Source organism: Macrobrachium rosenbergii, chromosome 23, assembly GCF_040412425.1.
Source record: "Macrobrachium rosenbergii isolate ZJJX-2024 chromosome 23, ASM4041242v1, whole genome shotgun sequence".
NCBI classification, from domain to species: domain Eukaryota; kingdom Metazoa; phylum Arthropoda; class Malacostraca; order Decapoda; family Palaemonidae; genus Macrobrachium; species Macrobrachium rosenbergii.
In genome coordinates this window covers 26,499,267-26,521,438 of record NC_089763.1, presented here as the reverse complement: position 1 = coordinate 26,521,438, position 22,172 = coordinate 26,499,267, and the positions used below count along the sequence as shown (strand labels likewise).

The window sequence follows — 22,172 nt, the reverse complement described above, 5'->3', positions numbered from 1 at the left end:
GAAAGAGAAAGAGGGATTTTCTTTTGGTAAAAACCTTCAGAAGATATCGTTGACAACTTCATGCCGCATACGTGTTACAAGTGGTTACAATTCAAATGCTTTTGCCAATCAGAAGGCATGACAGAATACAGTTCAAATGCTTTGGCCAATCAGAAGGCCAGACAGAAGCAGCTCGCATGATGGCGGCTGTGGTTGGTTACCGTCAGCTCAAACAGAAAAAAAATCAGACTCTACCATTCAGTTTTGTATTTAAGTGATGGAATATCAGTAGTTTTGAAGCGAAAGGTTTCTTGTTTGCAAGCATTAAATTCGTTTCAAGTCATATAAATAAAAAAAAAAATGGAAGAGACTTGTACATCCCTGTCTTTTATAAGTAAGTATTCAATAATTGCACTTTTTAAAGGTATACGAGTATCTTCTGTACATGATATTTATTCACGTTTGAGGCTCAGATTGATAACCATCTTTATCTTCTCTTATAAACAATTGTATTACTATATATATATATATATATATATATATATATATATATATATATATATATATATATATATATATATATGTGTGTGTGTGTGTGTGTGTGTGTGTGTATGTGTGTATGTGCGTGTGTGTCTGTGTGTGTGTGTGTGTGAGGAGTTGTACCACAAGGTAAAATGAGACAGCATAAATCCTGATCGGCTTCACCCGAAAATGCTAAAGGATCTTTGTATCAAATCCCATGTAAATCACGTGGCAATTTTTATATAAAACCAAACCGGGAGGCGATTGGCAAAGACGACAGATTAGTGAAAAAACTTTATAATAAAATTTTGCATACGAGAAATTGAAATTATCGTGCATGTCAGCGAAAACGGTCATGCTGCCAATTGACGAGGGCTGAAGGAAAGTTTTTGTAAGGTCATGAATGTCATCCAAGGAAAGTACAACGTCGATCTGTTTTATTTCGAAAGAAATATGCAAAATGTATTTTAGATTCTAACGAAGCAGTGGCGTGAGCCCACTTGCGTAGAGAGACAACATAGGTTAATGGAGTGCTAACCTGAGACCATTGCTTCTCTTTTTTTTTTTTTTTCTGTCAGCCTTTTAGGCTTGAATATTTTATTCCAAATGTCTAAGGTTTGAATATTTTATTCCAAATGTCTGAGGTTTGAATATTTTATTCCAAATGTCTAAGGTTTGAATATTTTATTCCAAATGTCTGAGGTTTGAATATTTTATTCCAAATGTCTAAGGTTTGAATATTTTATTCCAAATGTCTGAGGTTTGAATATTTTATTCCAAATGTCTAAGGTTTGAATATTTTATTCCAAATGTCTGAGGTTTGAATATTTTATTCCAAATGTCTGAGTTTTGAATATTTTATTCCAAATGTCTAAGGCTTGAATATTTTATTCCAAATGTCTGAGGTTTGAATATTTTATTCCAAATGTCTAAGGTTTGAATATTTTATTCCAAATGTCTAAGGTTTGAATATTTTATTCCAAATGTCTAAGGTTTGAATATTTTATTCCAAATGTCTAAGGTTTGAATATTTTATTCCAAATGTCTGAGGTTTGAATATTTTATTCCAAATGTCTGAGGTTTGAATATTTTGTTCCAAATGTCTAAGGTTTGAATATTTTATTCCAAATGTCTAAGGTTTGAATATTTTATTCCAAATGTCTAAGGTTTGAATATTTTATTCCAAATGTCTGAGGTTGGAATATTTTATTCCAAATGTCTGAGGTTTGAATATTTTATTCCAAATGTCTGTATCTTTATTTGCACTGTCTTCTTAGCATGTTAAATGTGTCAGTCTTCTTGAAACTGGTCAGGATTTGTACCTGTCGTTTAATTTTTCCATGTGGTTCTAATGCATATTTATTTTACATGTGCTGGTGATTATAAATAAATATATATATATATACATATATATATACATATATACACACATATATATATGTATATATTTATATTTTCATTGAAAATTGGAACCAAAAATAGTACTTGCAGACTACAAGTCAGTATACTTACACCTCTTGCTACGTGCTAATCAGAAAAAAAGAAACTCTTTAAATAGGTTCCCATGGAAACGGAACAGTACGTCTGGATTCCAGTGGATGATACTTACAATCAAGAACATAGCACCGAGGAGAAGCGCCTTTGACCTAATTTCTAAATCTATGGGGAAATTGATGCTAAAGTTGTCTGCGTCGGATAAACTCTCATTGCAATATCCTTGCCACTTTTTCGTAATGCTGCCGATCTGGGCAGACCCATCTGCCGTGACAATCTGCAGAAAAATATGGAGATTTATTATTATTATTATTATTATTATTATTATTATTATTATTATTATTATTATTATTGAAGCAACCTTTGCATCAACTGATCAGAACATATCACGATACTGTTGTTATTGAAAACACTTTTGGATTAGCAAGATAGTAAACATAACAGAGTGATATAGATGTTTAATTTTTTATTATTATTCACTCTTTAAACGAAGTTCATGTTTCAATTTTCTTCTTTTATGTACATATTTTCATTGATGTCCAGTTTTCAAAATCGCGATTTTGGCTGAAGGTAGCTCCTGCTACCATCTTCAGTGTTCCTTGTTGTATTATTTTTATTCTTAAGACCTCCTATTTATACATCTCCTATAGTCCTTGATCTCCTCCACGGTCTGAAATATATCTCTACGGGGTCCTCGCTAATCCTTTGCCTAGTTTCTATCAGGGTTTGGGGGATTTACAGCAATCCTTTTCTTGCCGTCCTTAAGATGTGATGCTAAGTTTGACCTTTTGACTAGATCCGATAAGCTTGACTTTATTTATAAATAATTTGTTCTTATAGAGGGGGCGTTTCCTATCTTACGTGGGGTAAACTTGGAGGGAGTCTGGTTTTGCGTAAGAAGGAGCACACGGCAGCAGTCAGCGTACGAGACAGAAATAGTGTACTAGCTGATCATCTTTAGGGTGAAAATCATAGGATGAATTTTGGAGAGGAAGTTTGTTCTTAGGTCATGACACAGAAAGGCAGAGAGAACGAAGGGACCCTTATAAACCCACCACCCACAGTAGCGAGAAACGAAACGTTCAGCGGCCTAGGTGACAGCTACAGCAAATTAGTTCGAAAAGAGCCAGGCCCGTTGGATCTGTTGAGAAGGTCAGACCAGGCATCATATCTTGAGGACTGAGAGAAGATTTCAGGTCAGAGACACTTCCTCCTTATAATGGAAGAAACCTTGCCCGTGCAAGCATAGGTTGATATATAAAAGTAGTTGTTCGGACAATGAACCCATAACTCCCCTTAAGGGTGAAGTCGAGGAAGAAGTTCTGTCGCCCCCCAGGGCAACTGAAGAAGTTCCTGCAAAGGCGTCCACAGCCACAAGAACGCCAAAGGAAGTTCCTGTGCCATCATACCCTCCTGTGACTTAGATGGAAGTAGGCATTGTGGAGTGGATGGCAGTTAGGAAGCCAAAGAAGGCTAAGAGAAGGACTCTGAGCCAGGAGGAAGAGGACGACCTCCCAGAGCCGCCTTTAACACCTATCTACACGCCCCCCTCCCAAATTTCGAGTGACAGCAAGGGGAAAACGACAACATTTTGTTCTTATTAACGAAATAGAAAACACCAATCCAGAACTGAAGATTTGTATTAAGCAGAACGAATTGAAACATGATTTTGACACCTGAAACGTAAGAAACTTCTGATTTTTTTTTTCAAAACCACATATTTTCAGCTGTGGATCCATCTGAGAGAGTCAGGAAAGCAATGGTCTGAAAATACCTGACTTTGGTGCCCTTGGATCCGATTCTCCAGCTGCAGAATGTCTTTGAGGCCCAGAGATGAGTTGGCAAGTCAGGAAACCCCACGTAAAAGGTCGGAGCCACATTTGAGAGGGACGTACCTAGCCATGTTTTTTTTAGGGGGCATATGGGCATCATTTCCTACAAGAAGACTTCTACCTTGATCCATCAAGAGGCTACAAGTGCTAGAAATACAGTCATCACAGCAAACACTGCATAGGAAAGCTGGCATGTCGAATGTGCAGTAAACAACACCCGACAAAGGTAGGTATGCATACAAGAGTTGAAAGTATGTATCCCAACTGTTCCATTCCATATTTATGAGGAAATTGCTCCTATGGCGGGCAAACGACTCAATTACTTATACATGAGGACGCCAACAAGAAATAATGATACTCCTGGAAGACCCCTAGAATGACAGTGCCCATTTTAATAGGTCTATTAAAATTTTGTATTTTCATTTTTATTTCTCTGTAAACTTTGTAGTTATTGTTTAGTGCAGCTGAAAAGGACCTCAGTGAAGGACGAAATCTCCTGTTTTATATCTGTTCACTTAAACTTGGTTTTATACAGTGGCTTTTTTCTTAGCCATTGAAACAAACACGAAGAATGTGTGCTTATTACTGGATTCCTCATTGCTTGGGACAAGAGTTGTAATGACGGATTCTGCCGAGTTGCAAGGGTGAAAGGCCCTCGACCACCTTCTAGAGACCACCTAAAAAATCGACACAATCATCCTACACAACCAGGTCGGAACTGCAGCAACCTCCACCACCCATACCACAGAGGTGGACTATAGGAGCAACCACTCCTATGCCATCCCCCCTCCTTTCCCCCGACTCAAACCCCATTCCACCCTCAAAATCTGTCCCTCATTTTACCCTTACACCCTCTTCGTCAAACCTATCACCTTCCTCCTCAAGCCTTTAACCTTCCTTCTCAAACGTTTCACCTTCTTCCTCAGATCTTTCAGCTTCCTCCTCAGATCTTTTATCTTCCTCCTCAAACGTTTTACCTTCCTCCTTAAACCTTTCACCTTCCTCCTCAAGACTTTCACCATCCTCCTAAAATCTTTCACCGCCCTCCTTAAACCTTTCGCCACCCTCCTCAAACGTTTCACCTTCCTCCTCAAACATTCCACCTTCCTCCTTAAACCTTTCACCTTCCTCCTCAACCATTTCACCTTCCTCCTTAAACCTTTCACCCTCCTCCTCAAGCATTTCACCTTCCTCCTTAAACCTTTCACCCTCCTCCTCAAGCATTTCACCTTCCTCCTTAAACCTTTCACCTTCCTCCTTAAACATTTTATCTTCCTCCTTAAACCTTTCACCTTCCTCCTCCATCACAAAAGTTGGTCGACAGTGTGCCACAATAGGTAGCTACAGATTCATAACGATAACAGTTGAAGACGTAATGCGTCTGTTCGATAAAACAACGGGAAAGCCAGTTGAAAGAGAAGTAGTGTAGGAGTGTTTGAAGCTTCATATTTCTCCAAGGTCCCATCCTGAATCGCCCGCTGTTCATTTTGGATAACAGGTGCTCTATCGATTCTCGTACATTTCCCCAACCATTTTAATCGAGGAAGTGAAAAGGTAAGTGAAAAAGTAAGTGAAATCTTGGGTGAATAATAATCCTATCTCTCGATCTGCAATTTTTTTTCTCTCTCCTTCCTGGTCCTCATCAACTAAACCAGGACTTTCTGCTATAGGCCTTTCTTTCTTATAGGGGTTTGTATTCCTACCTGTTTTTATTTCCTCTTCCCCTCTAATCACCATGATTATTCCTCATTCCAAATAACATTTCTCTGTTATGGGCTGCCAAGGGCAAGAGCAAGTATTTTCTATTTTACTTATGGCGCCTGGCGAAAAATAAAGTACAGAACAATCCTAGATTTTTTTTCCTGCAGCTGAAGTGAGGTGAATTACAAGTTTCAAGAGCAGACGCCACTGACGAAGCAAATAAATCAGAGATAAGTTTGCTTACCTTGAAAATGACATCGTCCCCGCAGCTTATGGTACAAGTAGGTCCTATTACTCTAAGAACTTTGTCGCCAGAAGCGTTGAAGAGGCTGAACTTCGACGCTAACGGTGTGCAGAACGACCATTCTTGACTAACTGTACCTAAGGGGTTCCCAGGAGGACAGGATACCTCGATTGTCTGGAAAAAAAATGGAAATTTAAGTCTTCTATACGACCATTACAGTGCTTTTCATTCATCTACACTACTATATTAACCACATAAAAAAAAATCTCCCGCAAAAACTCTATTTTTCATTAATCTACAGTAGTATATTCACCACATCAAAGAATCTTCTGGAATAACTCTATTTTTCATTCATCTACAGTACCGTATTCACCACATAAAAATTCTTCTACAATAACTCTTTTACTATGCTGGAACGAGATACTTTTCATTAAGGATGTCAAACTTGCATTGTGAAAAGAGATGCGTCAAATGGTTCTGTATATTGAGAGAAACTGATATCACAAATCCTGGAATGGAATAACTATCGACCTTCGTTTATGCAACACCTCTAATGAAATGGAATTCATTTTTCTTTTTCCTTCGCTCGTGAAAGTGAATGTTGGGCAGCAGAAGCTCTTGAACCTTCTTACCTGTAAGGTGATTGTGGGGCAGGTAAATGAAGGAACACATGTAATTAAATGGGATTCGGTCCTATTCCTTTCTTACCTGCAAGGTGATTGCGGGACAGGTAAGTAAAGGAACACATGTAATTAAATGGGATTCGGTCCTATTTCTGTTTTACTGTAAGTCAAAGGCAAGACAGCTAACTTGTTACACATGAAAGGGAGCTGTTAAGCCTGAAAGGAACAACTGTAATTACACGAGATTCCTTCCAGCGTTTCACGATTACCTGTAAGGTGAAGACAAGGCAGCAAGAGCTGTCACACCTGAAAGGACGTCTAGAGTGGGGGAACACCTGTAATCACAGGGGATTCCTTCCCGCGTTTCTTTCTTACCTGTAAGGCGATTTTGGGACGGATGAGCTGAAGAAACAGTTAATTGAATGGACTTCCTGTTACTATCTTACCTGTAAGGTGGTTGTGGGACGGATGAGCGGAAGAAACACTTGATTTAATGGACTCCCTGTTTCTATCTTACCTGTAAGGTGATTGTGGGACGGATGAGCCGAAGAAACACTTGATTTAATGGACTCCCTGTCTATCTTAACTGTGAGGCGATTGTGGGACGGATGAGCTGAAGAAACACTTGATTTAATGGACTCCCTGTTTCTATCTTCACTGTAATGCGATAGTGGGATGGATGAGCAGAAGAAACACTGGATTTAATGGACTCCCTGTCTCTATCTTACCTGTAATACGATTGTGCGACGGATGAGCTGAAGAAACCCTGGATTTAATGGACTTCCGGTTCCTGTCTTACCTATAAGGCGATTGTGGGGCGGATAAGCAGAAGAAACACTGGATTTAATGGACTTCCTGTTCCTATCTTACTTGTAAGTCGATTGTGGGACGGATGAGCAGAAGAAACACTGGATTTAATGGAGTTCCTGTTCCTGTCTTACCTGTAAGGCGATTGTGGGACGGATGAGCTGAAAAAACACTGGATTTAATGTACTTCCTTTTCCTATCTTACCTGTAAGGCGATTGTGGGACGGATGAGCAGAAGAAACACTGGATTTAATGGACTCCATGTTTCTATCTTACTCGTAAGGCAATTGTGGGATGGATGAGCAGAAGAAACACTGGATTTAATGTACTTCCTGTTCCTATCTTACTTGTAAGGCGATTGTGGGATGGATGAGCAGAAGAAACACTGGATTTAATGTACTTCCTGTTCCTATCTTACCTGTAAGGCGATTGTGGGACGGATGAGCTGAAGAAACACTTGATTTAATGGACTCCATGTTTCTATCTTACTCGTAAGGCGATAGTGGGATGGATGAGCAGAAGAAACACTGGATTTAATGGACTCCTGTTATCTAATACGATTGGGACGGATGAGCTGAAGAAACCCTGGATTTAATGGACTTCCGGTTCCTGTCTTACCTATAAGGTTTGTGGGGCGGATAAGCAGAAGAAACACTGGATTTAATGGACTTCCGGTTCCTGTCTTACCTATAAGGTTTGTGGGGCGGATAAGCAGAAGAAATGGATTTAACATCCGGTTCCTGTCTTACCTGATAAGAAGAAACACGATTTAATGAACTTCCGGTTCCTGTCTACCTGTAAGGTTTGATGAGCAGAAAAAACACTGGATTTAATGGACTTCCTGTTCCTATCCTTGTAAGGCGATTGTGGGACGGATGAGCAGAAGAAACACTGGATTTAATGGAGTTCCTGCTCCGATCTTACCTGTAAGGCGATTGTGGGACGGATGAGCAGAAGAAACACTGGATTTAATGGAGTTCCTCCTCCGATCTTACCTGTAAGGCGATTGTGGGACGGATGAGCAGAAGAAACACCTGATTTAATGGACTTCCTGTTCCTGTCTTACCTGTAAGGCGACTGTGGGACGGATGAGCAGAAGAAACACTGGATTTAATGGAGTTCCTGTTCCTATCTTACCTGTAAGGCCGACTGTAGGACTGATGAGCTGAAGAAACACTGGATTTAATGGAATTCCTGTTCCTATCTTACCTGTAGGCCGATTGTGGGACAGCTGAGCTGAAGAAACACTGGACTTAATGGAGTTCCTGTTCCTTTCTTGACTGTAAGGCAATTGTGGGGTGGATAAGCTGAAGAATCATTTGATTTAATGGATGAGCTGAAGAAACCCTTGATTGAATGAACTTCCTGTTACTTTCTTACCTGTAAGGCGATTGTGGGATGGATGAGCTGAAGAAACCCTGGATTTAATGGAGTTCCTGTTCCTACCTTACCTGTAAGGCGATTGTGGGACGGATGGGCTGAAGAAACACTTTATTTACTGGACTTCCTGTTCCTATCTTACCTGTAAGGCGATTGTGGGACGGATGAGCTGAAGAAACACTGGATTTAATGAAGTTCTTGTTCCTATCTTACCTGTAAGGCGATTGTGGGACGGATGAGCTGAAGAAACACTGGATTTAATGAAGTTCTTGTTCCTATCTTACCTGTAAGGCGATTGTGGGACGGATGAGCTGAAGAAACCCTTGGTTTAATTTATTTCCTGTTCCTATGTTACCTGTAAGGCGATTGTGGGACGGATGAGCTGAAGAAACACTTGATTTACTTTACTTCCTGTCCCTGTCTTACCTGTAAGGTGAAGGCGGGACAGCAGAAGCTGTTACACCTGAAAGGACGGCTAAGGTGGAGGATCTCCTGATCCTCGTGGTCAAGAAAGGCAATGTCGAAGGCTCGGATTGATCCGCAGACGTGGCGGAGACAGTAATTGGTGTGTTCTACTGCTCTGAAGAACTCGTATCCACTGTTGTTCTTCAGGATGTACTGGTTGTTCGTCTCGCATCCGGGGAGAACTGGTGGAAGAGCGGGAAGTCTTTTGAGAGTCGAGATGGTGGGGAGTGATCTGAGTTTCCAGGAGATTTAGTATAGTTTTGACAGGTTAATCATGCAAAATTAACTCCCTTGTTTTCTGAAGGACCGACAGAGGATAATCAGTCCATTGTAGTTAATCACTTTTCAGGAAAAATATATTCTTGATCATAAACATATATGTTTACCATCAACAGGTTTAGTTACATACAGTAATGTCTCCCTTGCATTCTGAAGGAACGCCTTAGGATGATCAATGAATTTTTATTGAATAACACTTCAAGAAAATAACAAAATCTCTTGACCCTGAACGTACAATAGATGTTTATGAGGTACTATTGCTCTTGTTATTATTGTGTAGCATATCAGGTCCACAATAATATTCAGTGGTGAATTATGTTGATTTTATAAAAACGTTACAAGAGCTTTCGAACCCTGTCCTGGGTTCATATTCAGTCTAACTAAAATCATCGATACAAAAAGTAAATGTGTTGGGCGACCCCGACGATGTGTTGCTCTAACGGATGAGGCGACAAGTAAAGCTAGACGGTCAACTATAGTGACTTAACCAATCTGTCAATCGGTCTACTGGAAAATAAATATTAATGAACTTTCACGGAATGACATTTATTTGAAAACGTCGACTTTCCATACCCATTTTAAGTTTGAATTTGATTCTTAAAAACACGAAGGGCTTACGGATTTAAGACACTGAGGCAGTGAAAAGAAAAAGACTTCAGCTATTTTTTAGTACGCCGTATTTCGCTCATCACCGTGTTATTCTCCCGTGTCCCCTCGCGTGAAATAACGGAAAAATAAACGAGGAAATAAAAAAAAGTATGAAAGAAGGTGAAGTATGATTCTTCCTTATAGTGGATATTGCCTTTTCACGAATACTTCAGGTGTCTCGTTATGTGTAGCACTCTTCCGAGCGTGTTCCTTTCAGTTTTCTATAAAAGAAAACTATCGAGAAGGCGGCTATTTGTCTGTCCGTCCGCACTTTTTCTGTCCGCCCTCATATCTTAAAAACTACTGAGGCTAGAGGGCTGCAAATTGATGTGTTGACCACCCACCCTCCAATCATCAAACACACCAAATCGCAGCCCTCAAGCCTTAGTAGTTTTTATTTGATTTAAGGTTAAAGTTAGCCATGATCGTGCGTCTGGCACCGCTATGGGTACCAAAAACACAGGCCACCACCGGGCAGTGGCTGGAATTTTCATGGGCCGGGGCTGAGAGATTCATACGCCGTACAGAAAACTCGATTGCGCCGAAGAAACTTCGGCACATTTTTTACTTATATATTAGTACTAACAGTTATCAGGAGTTTATTGCCTTACAACTGGGCTTCAGTGTCATCAGGTGTGATAACCACAGTTCTTGTTTCTTGTTGCATCCAAGGAGAACAAGTAGATAAGTATATAATTAGAAAATCAAATTTATAAGTAGAACACTTAAAAAGGCAAAGTTCTGGAAATAAATGAGAATTTTAAGGTTTTAATTTTTTTCAGTGGTTTGGCCCCCCTGAGAAAAAGAATTTCAGTGGTGTGGGCCCCCCGAGAAAAAGAATTTCAGTGGTGTGGGCCCCCTGAGAAAAAGAATTTCAGTGGTGTGGGCCCCCTGAGAAAAACAATTTCAGTGGTGTGGGCCCCCTGAGGAAAAGAATTTCAATGGTGTGTGCCCCTGAGGAAAAGAATTTCAGTAGTGTGGGCCCCTTGAGGAAAAGAATTTCAGTGGTGTGTGCCCCCTGAGGAAAAGGATTTCAGTGGTGTGGGCCCAGTGAGAAAAAGAATTTCAGTGGTGTGGGCCCCTTGAGGAAAAGAATTTCAGTGGTGTGTGCCCCCTGAGGAAAAGGATTTCAGTGGTGTGGGCCCCCTGAGAAAAAGAATTTCAGTGGTGTGGGCCCCCTGAGAAAAAGAATTTCAAAGGTGTGGGCCCCCTGAGAAAAATAATTTCAGTGGTGTGGGCCCCCTTAGAAAAAGAATTGCAGCGGTGTGGGCCCCCTGAGGAAAAAGAATTTCAGTGGTGTGTGTGCCCCCTGAGGAAAAGAATTTCAGTGGTGTGGGCCCCCGGAGGAAAAGAATTTCAGTGGTGTGGGCCCCCTGAGAAAAAGAATTCCAAAGGTGTGGGCCCCCTGAGAAAAAGAATTTCAAAGGTTTGAGCCCCCTGAGAAAAAGAATTTCAAAGGTGTGGGCCCCCTGAGAAAAAGAATTTCAGTGGTGTGGCCCCCCTGAGAAAAAGAATTTCAGTGGTGTGTGCCCCCTGAGGAAAAGAATTTCAGTTTTGTGGTCCCCCTGAGAAAAAGAATTTCGGTGGTGTGTGCCCCCGGAGGAAAAGAATTTCAGTGGTGTGGGCCCCCCGAGAAAAAGAATTTCAGTGTTGTGGGCCCCCTGAGAAAAATAATTTCAGTGGTGTGTGCCCCCTGAGGAAAAGAATTTCAGTGGTGTGGACCCCTGAGAAAAAGAATTTCGGTGGTGTGGGCCCCCTGAGAAAAAGAATTTCAGTGGTATGGGCCCCCTGAGAAAAAGAATTTCAGTGGTGTGGACCCCTGAGAAAAAGAATTTCAGTGGTGTGTGCCCCCTGGGAAAAAGAATTTCAGCGGTGTGTGCCCCCGAGAAAAAGAAATTCAGTGGTGTGTGCCCCCTGAGAAAAAGAATTTCAGTGATGTGGACCCCCTGAGAAAAAGAAATTCAGTGGTGTGTGCCCCCTGAGAAAAAGAATTTCAGTGGTGTGGCCCTTGAGAAAAAGAATTTCAGTGGTGTGTGCCCCTGAGAAAAAAGAATTTCAGTGGTGTGTGCCCCCTGGGAAAAAGAATTTCAGTGGTGTGTGCCCCCTGAGAAAAAGAATTTCAGTGGTGTGGGCCCCATGAGAAAAAGAATTTCAGTGGTGTGTGCCCCCTGGGAAAAAGAATTTCAGTGGTGTGTGCCCCTGAGAAAAAGAATTTCGGTGGTGTGGGCCCCATGAAAAAAAGAATTTCAGTGGTGTATGCCCCCTGAGAAAAAGAATTTCGGTGGTTTGGGCCCCATGAGAAAAAGAATTTCAGTGGTGTGTGCCCCCTGAGAAAAAGAATTTCGGTGGTGTGGGCCCCCGGAGAAAAAGAATTTCAGTGGTGTGGGGTCCCTGAGGAAAAGAATTTCTGTGGTGTGGGCCCCCGGAGAAAAAGAATTTTAGTGGTGTGGGATCCCTGAGGAAAAGAATTTCAGTGGTGCCGGCTCCCGGAGAAAAAGAATTTCAGTGGTGTGGGATCCCTGAGGAAAAGAATTTCAGTGGTGTGGGGTTCCTGAGGAAAAGAATTTCAGTGGTGTGGGCCCCTTGAGAAAAAGAATCCTTACTTATTTTTCACTTAATGCCTCCGTCGTTTCATAACTCTTGTAATCCTGAATAATATGGTTGTTTCTGTTGCACTGGATATTGGTTTTATTTCACTCAAAATGACTGAACGTCATCATTATAACTTCTTGGAATATTGTAATATTAATTATATATATATATATTTTTTTTAAACGGAAGCTTATTGAATGCATCGAAGTAGTTGAGTGAACGCGTAGCATTACCAATCACCAATCTTACATGAATAAGTTATTGACCATCTTTTGTGAATAAGTTACTATTTTTTATCGTTTTAACTGTCATGAATTTACTACAAACTGTGAACACCAGTTGTTCTCCTTTTTCTGTAAGAAGAAGATCTTCATCAGTGATATATAAATCTTTTCTTCTCTTTTTTATCTTTATTTGCCTATAAATCATTTATCTCCTGTGTTAAATCCATAAAGTTATGGATCGCCTGAAGAGTTATTTTCCCTCCAATGAAAGTCAGTTGCACTATGAATTATAGAGATATACTGACAATTTCTTTGTTTATGTGGGTATTCAATTCCTTTGTTCCTTCCGGTAATCAGCTCCTCTGTTTATGTGGGTATTCAATTCCTTTGTTCATTCCGATGTTCAATTTCTTTGCCTTTTTCGGTTTTTAATTCCTTTGTTTATTCTGGTAATCAGTTCCTTTGTTTATTTCGGTATTCATTTCGGTATTCAATTCATTTTTTTATTCCAGTATTCAGTTCCTTTTTCCGGTATTCAATTCCTTTGTTTATCGCATTATCCAATTCCTTTGTTTATCCTGGTATTCAATTACTTTGTTTATCCTCGATGTCCAATTCCTTTGTTTATCACGTTATTCAGTACCTTTCATTCCGGTATTGAGCACCTTTGTTTATCTCGGTATTCAGTTCCTTTGTTTATCTCGGTATTCAATTCCTTTGTTTATCTTGATATCCAATTCCTTTGTTTATCAGTTTATTTATTACCTTTCATTCCATTATTCAGTACCTTTGTTTATCTCGGTATTCAGTTCCTTTATTTATCTTGATATCCAATTCCTTTGTTTATCAGTTTAATTATTACCTTTCATTCCATTATTCAGTGCCTTTGTTTATCTCGGTATTCAATTCCTTTGTTTATCTCGGTATTCAATTCCTTTGTTCATCTCGGTATTCAATTCGTTTATTTATCACGTTATTCAGTATCTTTCATTCGGGTATTGAGCACCTTTGTTTATCTCGGTATTCAATTCCTTTGTTCATCTCGGTATTCAATTCCTTTGTTTATCACGTTATTCAGTACCTTTTATTCTGGTATTGAGCACCTTTTTTTTATCTCGGTATCCAATGCCTTTGTTTATCTCGGTATTCAATTCCTTTGCTTATCTCGGTATTCATTTCCTTTGTTAATCTCGGTATTCAACTCCTTTGTTTATCTCGGTATCCAATTCCTTTGTTTATCTCGGTATTCACTGGAATTGATCCGCTGATCTAGTCGTACACCCAGGCGGAGTCATCCAGAGTAAGTCTGCGGATCGATCGAGCGCGGAGTTGTGGAGTTCGTCAAAAAAAAAAAAAATTGTATAAATAAAAATAAAAATTAAACAACCCAGGATTTACTCTTTAGGACTAACCGGAATCAATTTGGATTTATATGACGGGTGTTACTGTCGGGTTTGTCTTCAAGGACCTTGTCCCTCGCTACACACATACACACACCCACATGGACAAACATTCACACACACTCACACAAACACACATTAACAGCTCTTTTATCGCTTGTGTTATTTGATGTGATCGTCAGTTGTTCTTCTCTTTCTGTAAGAAAATCATCTTGTTCACACACACAGACACAAACATACATACACACGAGCGCACAAACATCAATAGCCCATAGCCCAGTAGCCACATGCCCCTCTCAACTTTCGTTGTGATCCCACCACAGTTAATTCACTACCATGCCCCTAAACTTACTTCTTAGGTAGCCGGAGATACTGGACTTGGATGTGTAATCTCTCTCTCTCTCTCTCTCTCTCTCTCTCTCTCTCTCTCTCTCTCTCTGTACGTGTACGTGCGAGTATATTTATAATGTGCAGGATTCACAAACGCCGTAATAATCTTTCTCTGTATGTGTATGTGTGGGTTTATTTATAACGTGCAGGATTCACAAACACCGTAATAATCTCTCTCTGTACGTGTATGTGTGGGTATATTTATAATTTGCAGGATTCACAAACACTGCAATAATCTCTCTGTATGTGTATATGTGAGTATATTTATAATGTTTATAATGTGCAGGATTCACAAACACCGTAATAATCTCTCTATGGTTATGTATGAGTATATTTATAATTTGCAGGATTCACAAACACCGTAACAATCTCTCTCTGTATGTGTATATGTGAATATATTTATATTGTGCAGGATTCACCAACACCATAATAATCTCTCTCTGTATGTGCATGTGTGGGTATATATATATATATATATATATATATATATATATATATATATATATATATATATATATATATATATATATATATATATATATATATATATATATATATATTATATAATGTGCAGGATTCACAAACACTGCAATAATCTCTCTCTGTATGTGTATAAGTGAGTATGTTTATAATTTGCAGGATTCACAAACACCATAATAAGAAGCCAAAAAATAAAAAAAATACTTACTTTCGAAAACTTCACATTTCTGTTTAACTAGGACTGTGTCGAGTTGCGACAGGTACTCTAAGCCTGGAGGCCCGATGTAGGTCATTTCGCTTGGCCCCTTGACAATGCGACGCCTGAAAACACGAGAGAAGGATATAGGTACTCGAAATAAATATTTCTTGTAATCTATAAATATTAATATTTCTTGTAATCTATAAATATAAATATTTATAAATACACTAAATAAGTATTTAAATACTCGAAAACTATATTTCTTATCTATAGATACTTGAAATAAATATTTGTTGTAATCTATAAATATAAATATTTCATATTTATAAATACTTTAAGTATTTAAATAATCGAAAACTATATTTCTTACCTATAGATACTCGAAATAAATATTTGTTGTAATCTATAAATATAAATATTTCATATTTATAAATACTCTAAATAAGTATTTAAATAATCGAAAACAAAATTTCTTATTTATAGATACTCAATATAAATATTTCTTGCAATCTATAAATATAAATATTTTATATTTATAAATGCTCGAAATAAGTATTTAAATACTCGAAAACTATATTTCTTTCCAATAGATATTCAAAATAAATGTTTTTTTAATCTATAAATATCAGTATTTCATATTTACAAATACTCGAAATAATTGTTTAAATACTCGGAAACAAAATTTCTTATATATAAATATTCGAGGTAAATATTTATTATAATATATAAATACTCGGAGTAATTATTTCTTATAATCTATAAGTGCTCGAAATAAGTATTTCTTATAATTTATAAATACTCAAAATATATATTTCTTATAGTATATAAATGCTCTAAGTAAATTTCTCTTATAACATATAAAGACACGAAATAGATATTTCTTTTAATCTATAAATACTCGAAAAAATGTTTCTTATAATCTATGAATGCTCAAAATAAATATCTCTAATAATCTAAAGATACTAAAAAAAAATGTTTCTTATATAAATAATCCTGGCAAAGTTCTGTAGTTTATGGACTTTCAGTTATTGTATTTGGGCAGTGCCGTCAGTGCACCTCATGCGGTACACTGTAGGCATTACCTGAGGTTCTTTGCAGCGTGCCTTCGACCCCAAGCTGCAACCCCTTTCGTTCCTTTTACTGTACCTCCTTTCATATTCTCTTTCTTCCATCTGACTTTCCACCCTTTCCTGACAGTTGATTCATAATGCAACTGCTTTGAGGTTTTCCTCTTCTTACACCTTTCAAACCTTTTACTGTCAATTTCCGTTTCAGCGCTGAATGACCTCATAGGTCCCAGTGCTTGGCCTTTGGCCTAAACTCTGTATTGAATTCAATTCAGTTATTATAAATATTCAGAGGATAAACCCCATATTTGTTTGGAACAGTCCTATGATGAGGGCCCCTGACTGGAAATTCTGGAAGAACTGTATAAAGATATACCTGTTACAAGTGAAGCCTTTGATCCTGCTAAAAAAAATATAAGGAAAAAATGTTTTTACTCACATAAATAGATGACTTCTTCTCTCATAGCCTGACGTGATCGTCTGTTATTTATCAAATATGCTTTTCAGTAAACGATTTATTAATTTGTTAATTTTTTTTCTTTTTTCTTTTTTGATAAGTGATCTTTTCTTTCCGTATTTCCCTTCACCTTCTGTTACTTCTTTCTAATGAATGCCACGTTCTTTGGAAGCTTCAATTTCAAGTCATTGTGCCGCTTTGGTGGGCTTGTCCCGTATGAATAGGGCTCGTGTTCTGAATAATAATAATAATAATAATAATAATAATAATAATAATAATAATAATAATAATAATAATAATAATAATAATAATAATAATAATAATAATAAATATTAAATATTAAATGTTTAAATATTATTATTTTTATTATTATTATTATTATTATTATTATTATATAATAATAATAATAATAATAATAATAATAATAATAATAATAATAATAATAATAATAATTAGTGAATGCACTGTAAATTTCTCCTGGTAGGTGATTCTACTGCATATATACTTGAAGGACATCATTGCACAGAATTAAACAGCTGGACTCGGAGCTTGAATATAAATAGAATATTAAGTTTGTGAACTAAACCGAAACTGAGGGAAAAATGTGGTTGGAGCCATTTTAGTGTTTTCCACCCTCTGTGTTTTTTTTTTTTTTTTTTTTTTCAAATTTTGTAATTTTTGGTGTCACCTAACAGTTCGTTAATTAGGTAGTTGTTATGAATACAGAACTTTCCAAAAATAAAATCTGCATTTACAGACATCCGTGTGTTCATATATATATATATATATATATATATATATATATATATATATATATATATATATATATATATATATATATATATATATTATATATATATATATATATATATATATATATATATATATATATATATATATATATATATATATATATAATATATATATATATATATATATATATATATATATATATATATATATATATATATATATATATATATACATACAATACATACATACATACATATACATAAATCTGTTCATGTCCTGAATGACTAACGAGAAAATAGAGGAAGTTTACAAATTCTGGTTGTCTAAAAAAAAAAAAACTATTCAGAAGTTAAACCTCAGTAGACCCAAGTAGATTACAATACAATCTATGAGTAGATAAAGGAGTAGATTATGACAAATTCTGTGAGTAGATAATGGAGTAGCTTACTTAAATTCTGTGACTAAACAGAGGAGTAGATTACAATAAATTCTGTGATTAGATAAAGGAGTAGATTACAATAAATTCCGTGAGTAGACAACAGAGTAGACTTTTAAAATTCTTTGAGTAGATAAAGAGTAGATTACTTAAATTCTGTGAGTAGATAACAGAGTAGATTACTTAAATTTTGTGAGCAGATAAAGAGTAGACTACTTGAATTCTGTGAGTAGATAAAGAGTACATTACTTCAATTCTGTGAGTAGATAAAGAAGCAGATTACTTAAATTCTGTGAGTAGATAACAGAGTAGATTACTTAAATTCTGAGTAGATAAAAGAGTAGAATAGTCAAGTACTGTGAGTAGATAAAAGGGTAGAATACTCAAATACTGTAATTAGATAAAAGAGTAGAATACTCAAATATTGTGAGTAGGTAAAGGAATATATTACTTAAATTCTGTGAGTAGATAAAGGAGTAGATTATTTAAATACTGCAAGTAGATACAGGAGAACATTACTTAAAACCTGTGACTAAATAAAGGAGGAGATTAATTAAATTTTGTGAGTAGATAAAAGAGTAGAATATCCAAATACTGTGAGTAGATAAAGGAGTATTACTTAAATTCTGTGAATAAATAAAGGAGCATATTACTTAAATTCTGTGAGTAGATAAAGGAGTATATTACTCAAATACTTTAAGTAGATAAAGAAGGATATTACTTGAATTCTGTGAATAAATAAAGGGGTAGTCACTCACATTCCATGAGTAGATAAAATCTCTTCTAAGCCCTGGAAGTAGACGTAGATAGAGGTCTTTTAAATCCTGGCAGTAGGAAAAGCCACCTTACAGGATTCAAAATGAAACCGAAATCCTACGCCTGCAAGGATGACGCAAACGTCTCGTTGCCATGGCAACGGTTCTAAAGATATCCTAACAACCAGAACGTCTCTAATGCTATTTGATTATTGCGTCCTGCCGTGTACTGCCGTGTTTATTTGAAGGATTCCAGTTTAAAAAAAATTATATGACTTTATAAATAGGTAATTAATCTGTATAATGTTACCTCATTTATGTCGAGTGTGTGTGTGTATGTATATATATATATATATATAGATTTTCCTCCTCTCGAGAGGAAATATTTGGTAAAAATTAGGGAAAAAACTAGTCATTGAGTTTAGGTGTTAGACTATGGAAAACATCTATTTGTTCTTAAATAGCATTGTGTTATTGATAATCTAATAATAATAATAATAATAATAATAATAATAATAATAATAATAATAATAATAATAATAATAATAATAATAATAATAATAATAATTAGCATTGTGTTATTGATAATCTAATAATAATAATAATAATAATAATAATAATAATAATAGTATAATAATAATAATAATAATAATAATAATAATAATAATAATTTTTACTTTAAGGTAATGTATGGTCCAGGCATAATGTTTTTATCGTATATACTTTGTTTCCAAATGAAGAAAAGATATAAACATCGCAGCCTAGAAAGTATTAGGTTATGACGAAAATACATTTTAAAATAAACAAGCTATTAATATTAATGCTATTTATAAAAAAAAATTAAACTCAAGAGTCAATAAAAAAATGTGTGGAAAATAAGCTCTTAATATTGGTATCACTTAAAGAAAAACTTAGTTGTCCAAACAATGTGTGGAAAATAAACTTTTAATATTGGTACCATTTATAAAAAAAAAATTCAGGAATTGACGAAACAATGTGTGGAAAATAAGCTCTTAATATTGGTATTATTTAAAAAAACTCAGGAATTGACAAAACAGTATGTGGAAAATAAGTTCTTGATATTGGTGTCATTAAAAAAATCTCAGGAGTTGACCAAACAATGTGTGGAAAATAAGTTTGTAATATTGGTATCATTCAGAAAAATAACGCAGGAATTGACCAAACAATGTGTGGAAAATAAGCTTTTAATATTGGTGTCATTAAAAAAACCTCAGGAGTTGACTAAAGAGTGTGTGGAAAATAAGCTCCTAATATTGATATCATTTAGAAAAAAACTCAGGATTTGACCAAACAATGTGTGGAAAATAAGCTCTTCATATTGGTATCATAAAAAAAACTCGGGATTTGATCAAACAGTGTGAGGAAAGTAAGCTCTTCATATTGGTATCATTAAAAAAAGCCTCAGGAGTTGACCAAACAGTGTGTGGAAAATAAGCTTTTGATATTGGTATCATTTATAAAAACGCCTCAAGAGTTGACCAAAAAAATGTGTGAAAATAAGCTCTTAATATTGGTGTCATTAAAAAAAAAAACTCAGGAGTTGACCAAACAGTGTGTGGAAAATAAGCTTTTGATATTGGTATCATTTATAAAAACGCTTCAAGAGTTGACCAAAAAAAATGTGTGAAAATAAGCTCTTAATATTGGTGTCATTAAAAAAAAAAACTCAGGAGTTGACCAAACAGTGTGTGGAAAATAAGCTTTTGATATTGGTATTATTTATAAAAACAACTTCAGAGTTGACCAAAAAAATGTGTGAAAATAAGCTCTTAATATTGGTGTCATTAAAAAAAAAAACTCAGGAGTTGACCAAACAGTGTGTGGAAAATAAACTTTTGATATTAGTATCATTTACAGAAAACACCTCAGGAGTTCAACAAAAAATGTGCGAAAATTAAATCAGCCAGACTTTCTGGCCACGCGTTCAAATCCACTAAAAGGTTGCTGTGCTTTTCCATGAATTTTTTTTTTTTTTTTGTATCGCAGAAGGTGGACTTAAATTAGCCTGCAGTCAGCGCCATTTGCTTTTACGCGCATTACTTATTCAAGTAATTTTAGTTTCTTGCTTCCAAGCACTTGCGTGGCATTTACGTCGCGTGATTGTAACTTGTGCAATTGCAGACCAATGCATTTGGTAATACGAAGCTAGTTTTCAGAGAGATATTTTTCATCAATCTTTTTCCGCAACATGGAGTGACACTTTCTCTGTACATACGCTCTAGAGAGAGAGAGAGAGAGAGAGAGAGAGAGAGAGAGAGAGAGAACTTTTATCAAGAAATTCTGAAGTTCAGTTACGGTCCAGTACAAATTTTTGAAGTTGAGTTTCGGCCAAGTACAAAGTTCTGAAGTTCAGTTACGGTCCAGTACAAAGTTCTGAAATTCAATTTCGGTCAAGTACAAAGTTCTAAATTTAGATTCGGTCAAGTACAAAGTTCTGAAGTTCAGTTACCGTCCAGTACAAAGTTCTGAAGTTCACTTTCGGTCATGTATAAAGTTCTGAAGTTCAGTTTCGGTCCAGTACAAAGTTCTGAAGTTCAGTTTCGGTCCAGTACAAAGTTTTGAAGTTCAGTTTCGGTCAAGTACAAAGTTCTGAAGTTCAGTTACGGTCCAGTACAAAGTTCTGAAGTTCAGTTTCGGTTAAGTACAAAGTTCTGAAGTTCAGTTACGGTCGAGTACAAAGTTCTGAAGTTCAGTTTCAGTCAAGCACAAAGTTCTGAAGTTCAGTTTCGGTCCAGTACAAAGTTCTGAAGTTCAGTTTCGGTCGAGTACAAAGTTCTGAAGTTCAGTTACGGCCCAGTACAAAGTTCTGAAGTTCAGTTTCGGTCCAGTACAAAGTTCTGAAGTTCAGTTTCAGTCAAGCACAAAGTTCTGAAGTTCAGTTTCGGTCCAGTACAAAGTTCTGAAGTTCAGTTTCGGTCAAGCACAAAGTTCTGAAGTTCAGTTTCGGTCGAGTACAAAGTTCTGAAGTTCAGTTTCGGTCCAGTACAAAGTTCTGAAGTTCAGTTTCGGTCTATTACAAAGTTCTGAAGTTCAGTTTCGGTCAAGCACTAAGTTCTGAAGTTCAGTTTCGCCGAAGTCGAGTACAAAGTTCTGAAGTTCAGTTTCGCCGAAGTCGAGTACAAAGTTCGAAAGTTCAGTTTCGGTCGAGTACAAAGTTCTGAAATTAAGTTCCGGTCCAGCACAAAGTTCTGCAGTTCAGTTTCGGTCGAGTACAAAGTTCATTTACGGTCCAGTACAAAGTTCTGAAGTTCATTTTCGGTCAAGTACAAAGTTCTGAATTTCAGTTACGGTCCAGTACAAAGTTCTGAAGTTCAGTTACGGTCCAGTACAAAGTTCTGAAGTTCAGTTTCGATCGAGAATAAAGTTCTGAAGTTCAGTTACCGTCCAGTACAAAGTTCTGAAGTTCACTTTCGGTCATGTATAA

General features: G+C 36.5%; 1 protein-coding gene across 1 annotated transcript in view; it reads right to left on the bottom strand.

The window, feature by feature from the left end:
* LOC136851401 (phospholipid scramblase 1-like) overlaps positions 1-22,172 on the bottom strand; it is a 45,408-nt gene that overhangs the window by 448 nt on the left and 22,788 nt on the right. Inside the window, exons 3-6 of the mRNA XM_067125478.1 lie at positions 15,269-15,381; positions 9,009-9,229; positions 5,773-5,946; positions 2,111-2,272 (exon numbers count right to left, since the gene is read on the bottom strand). Coding sequence (XP_066981579.1) covers positions 2,111-2,272; positions 5,773-5,946; positions 9,009-9,229; positions 15,269-15,353 — 642 coding nt within the window. The 5' untranslated portion in view covers positions 15,354-15,381. The remainder of the gene's footprint in view (positions 1-2,110; positions 2,273-5,772; positions 5,947-9,008; positions 9,230-15,268; positions 15,382-22,172) is intronic.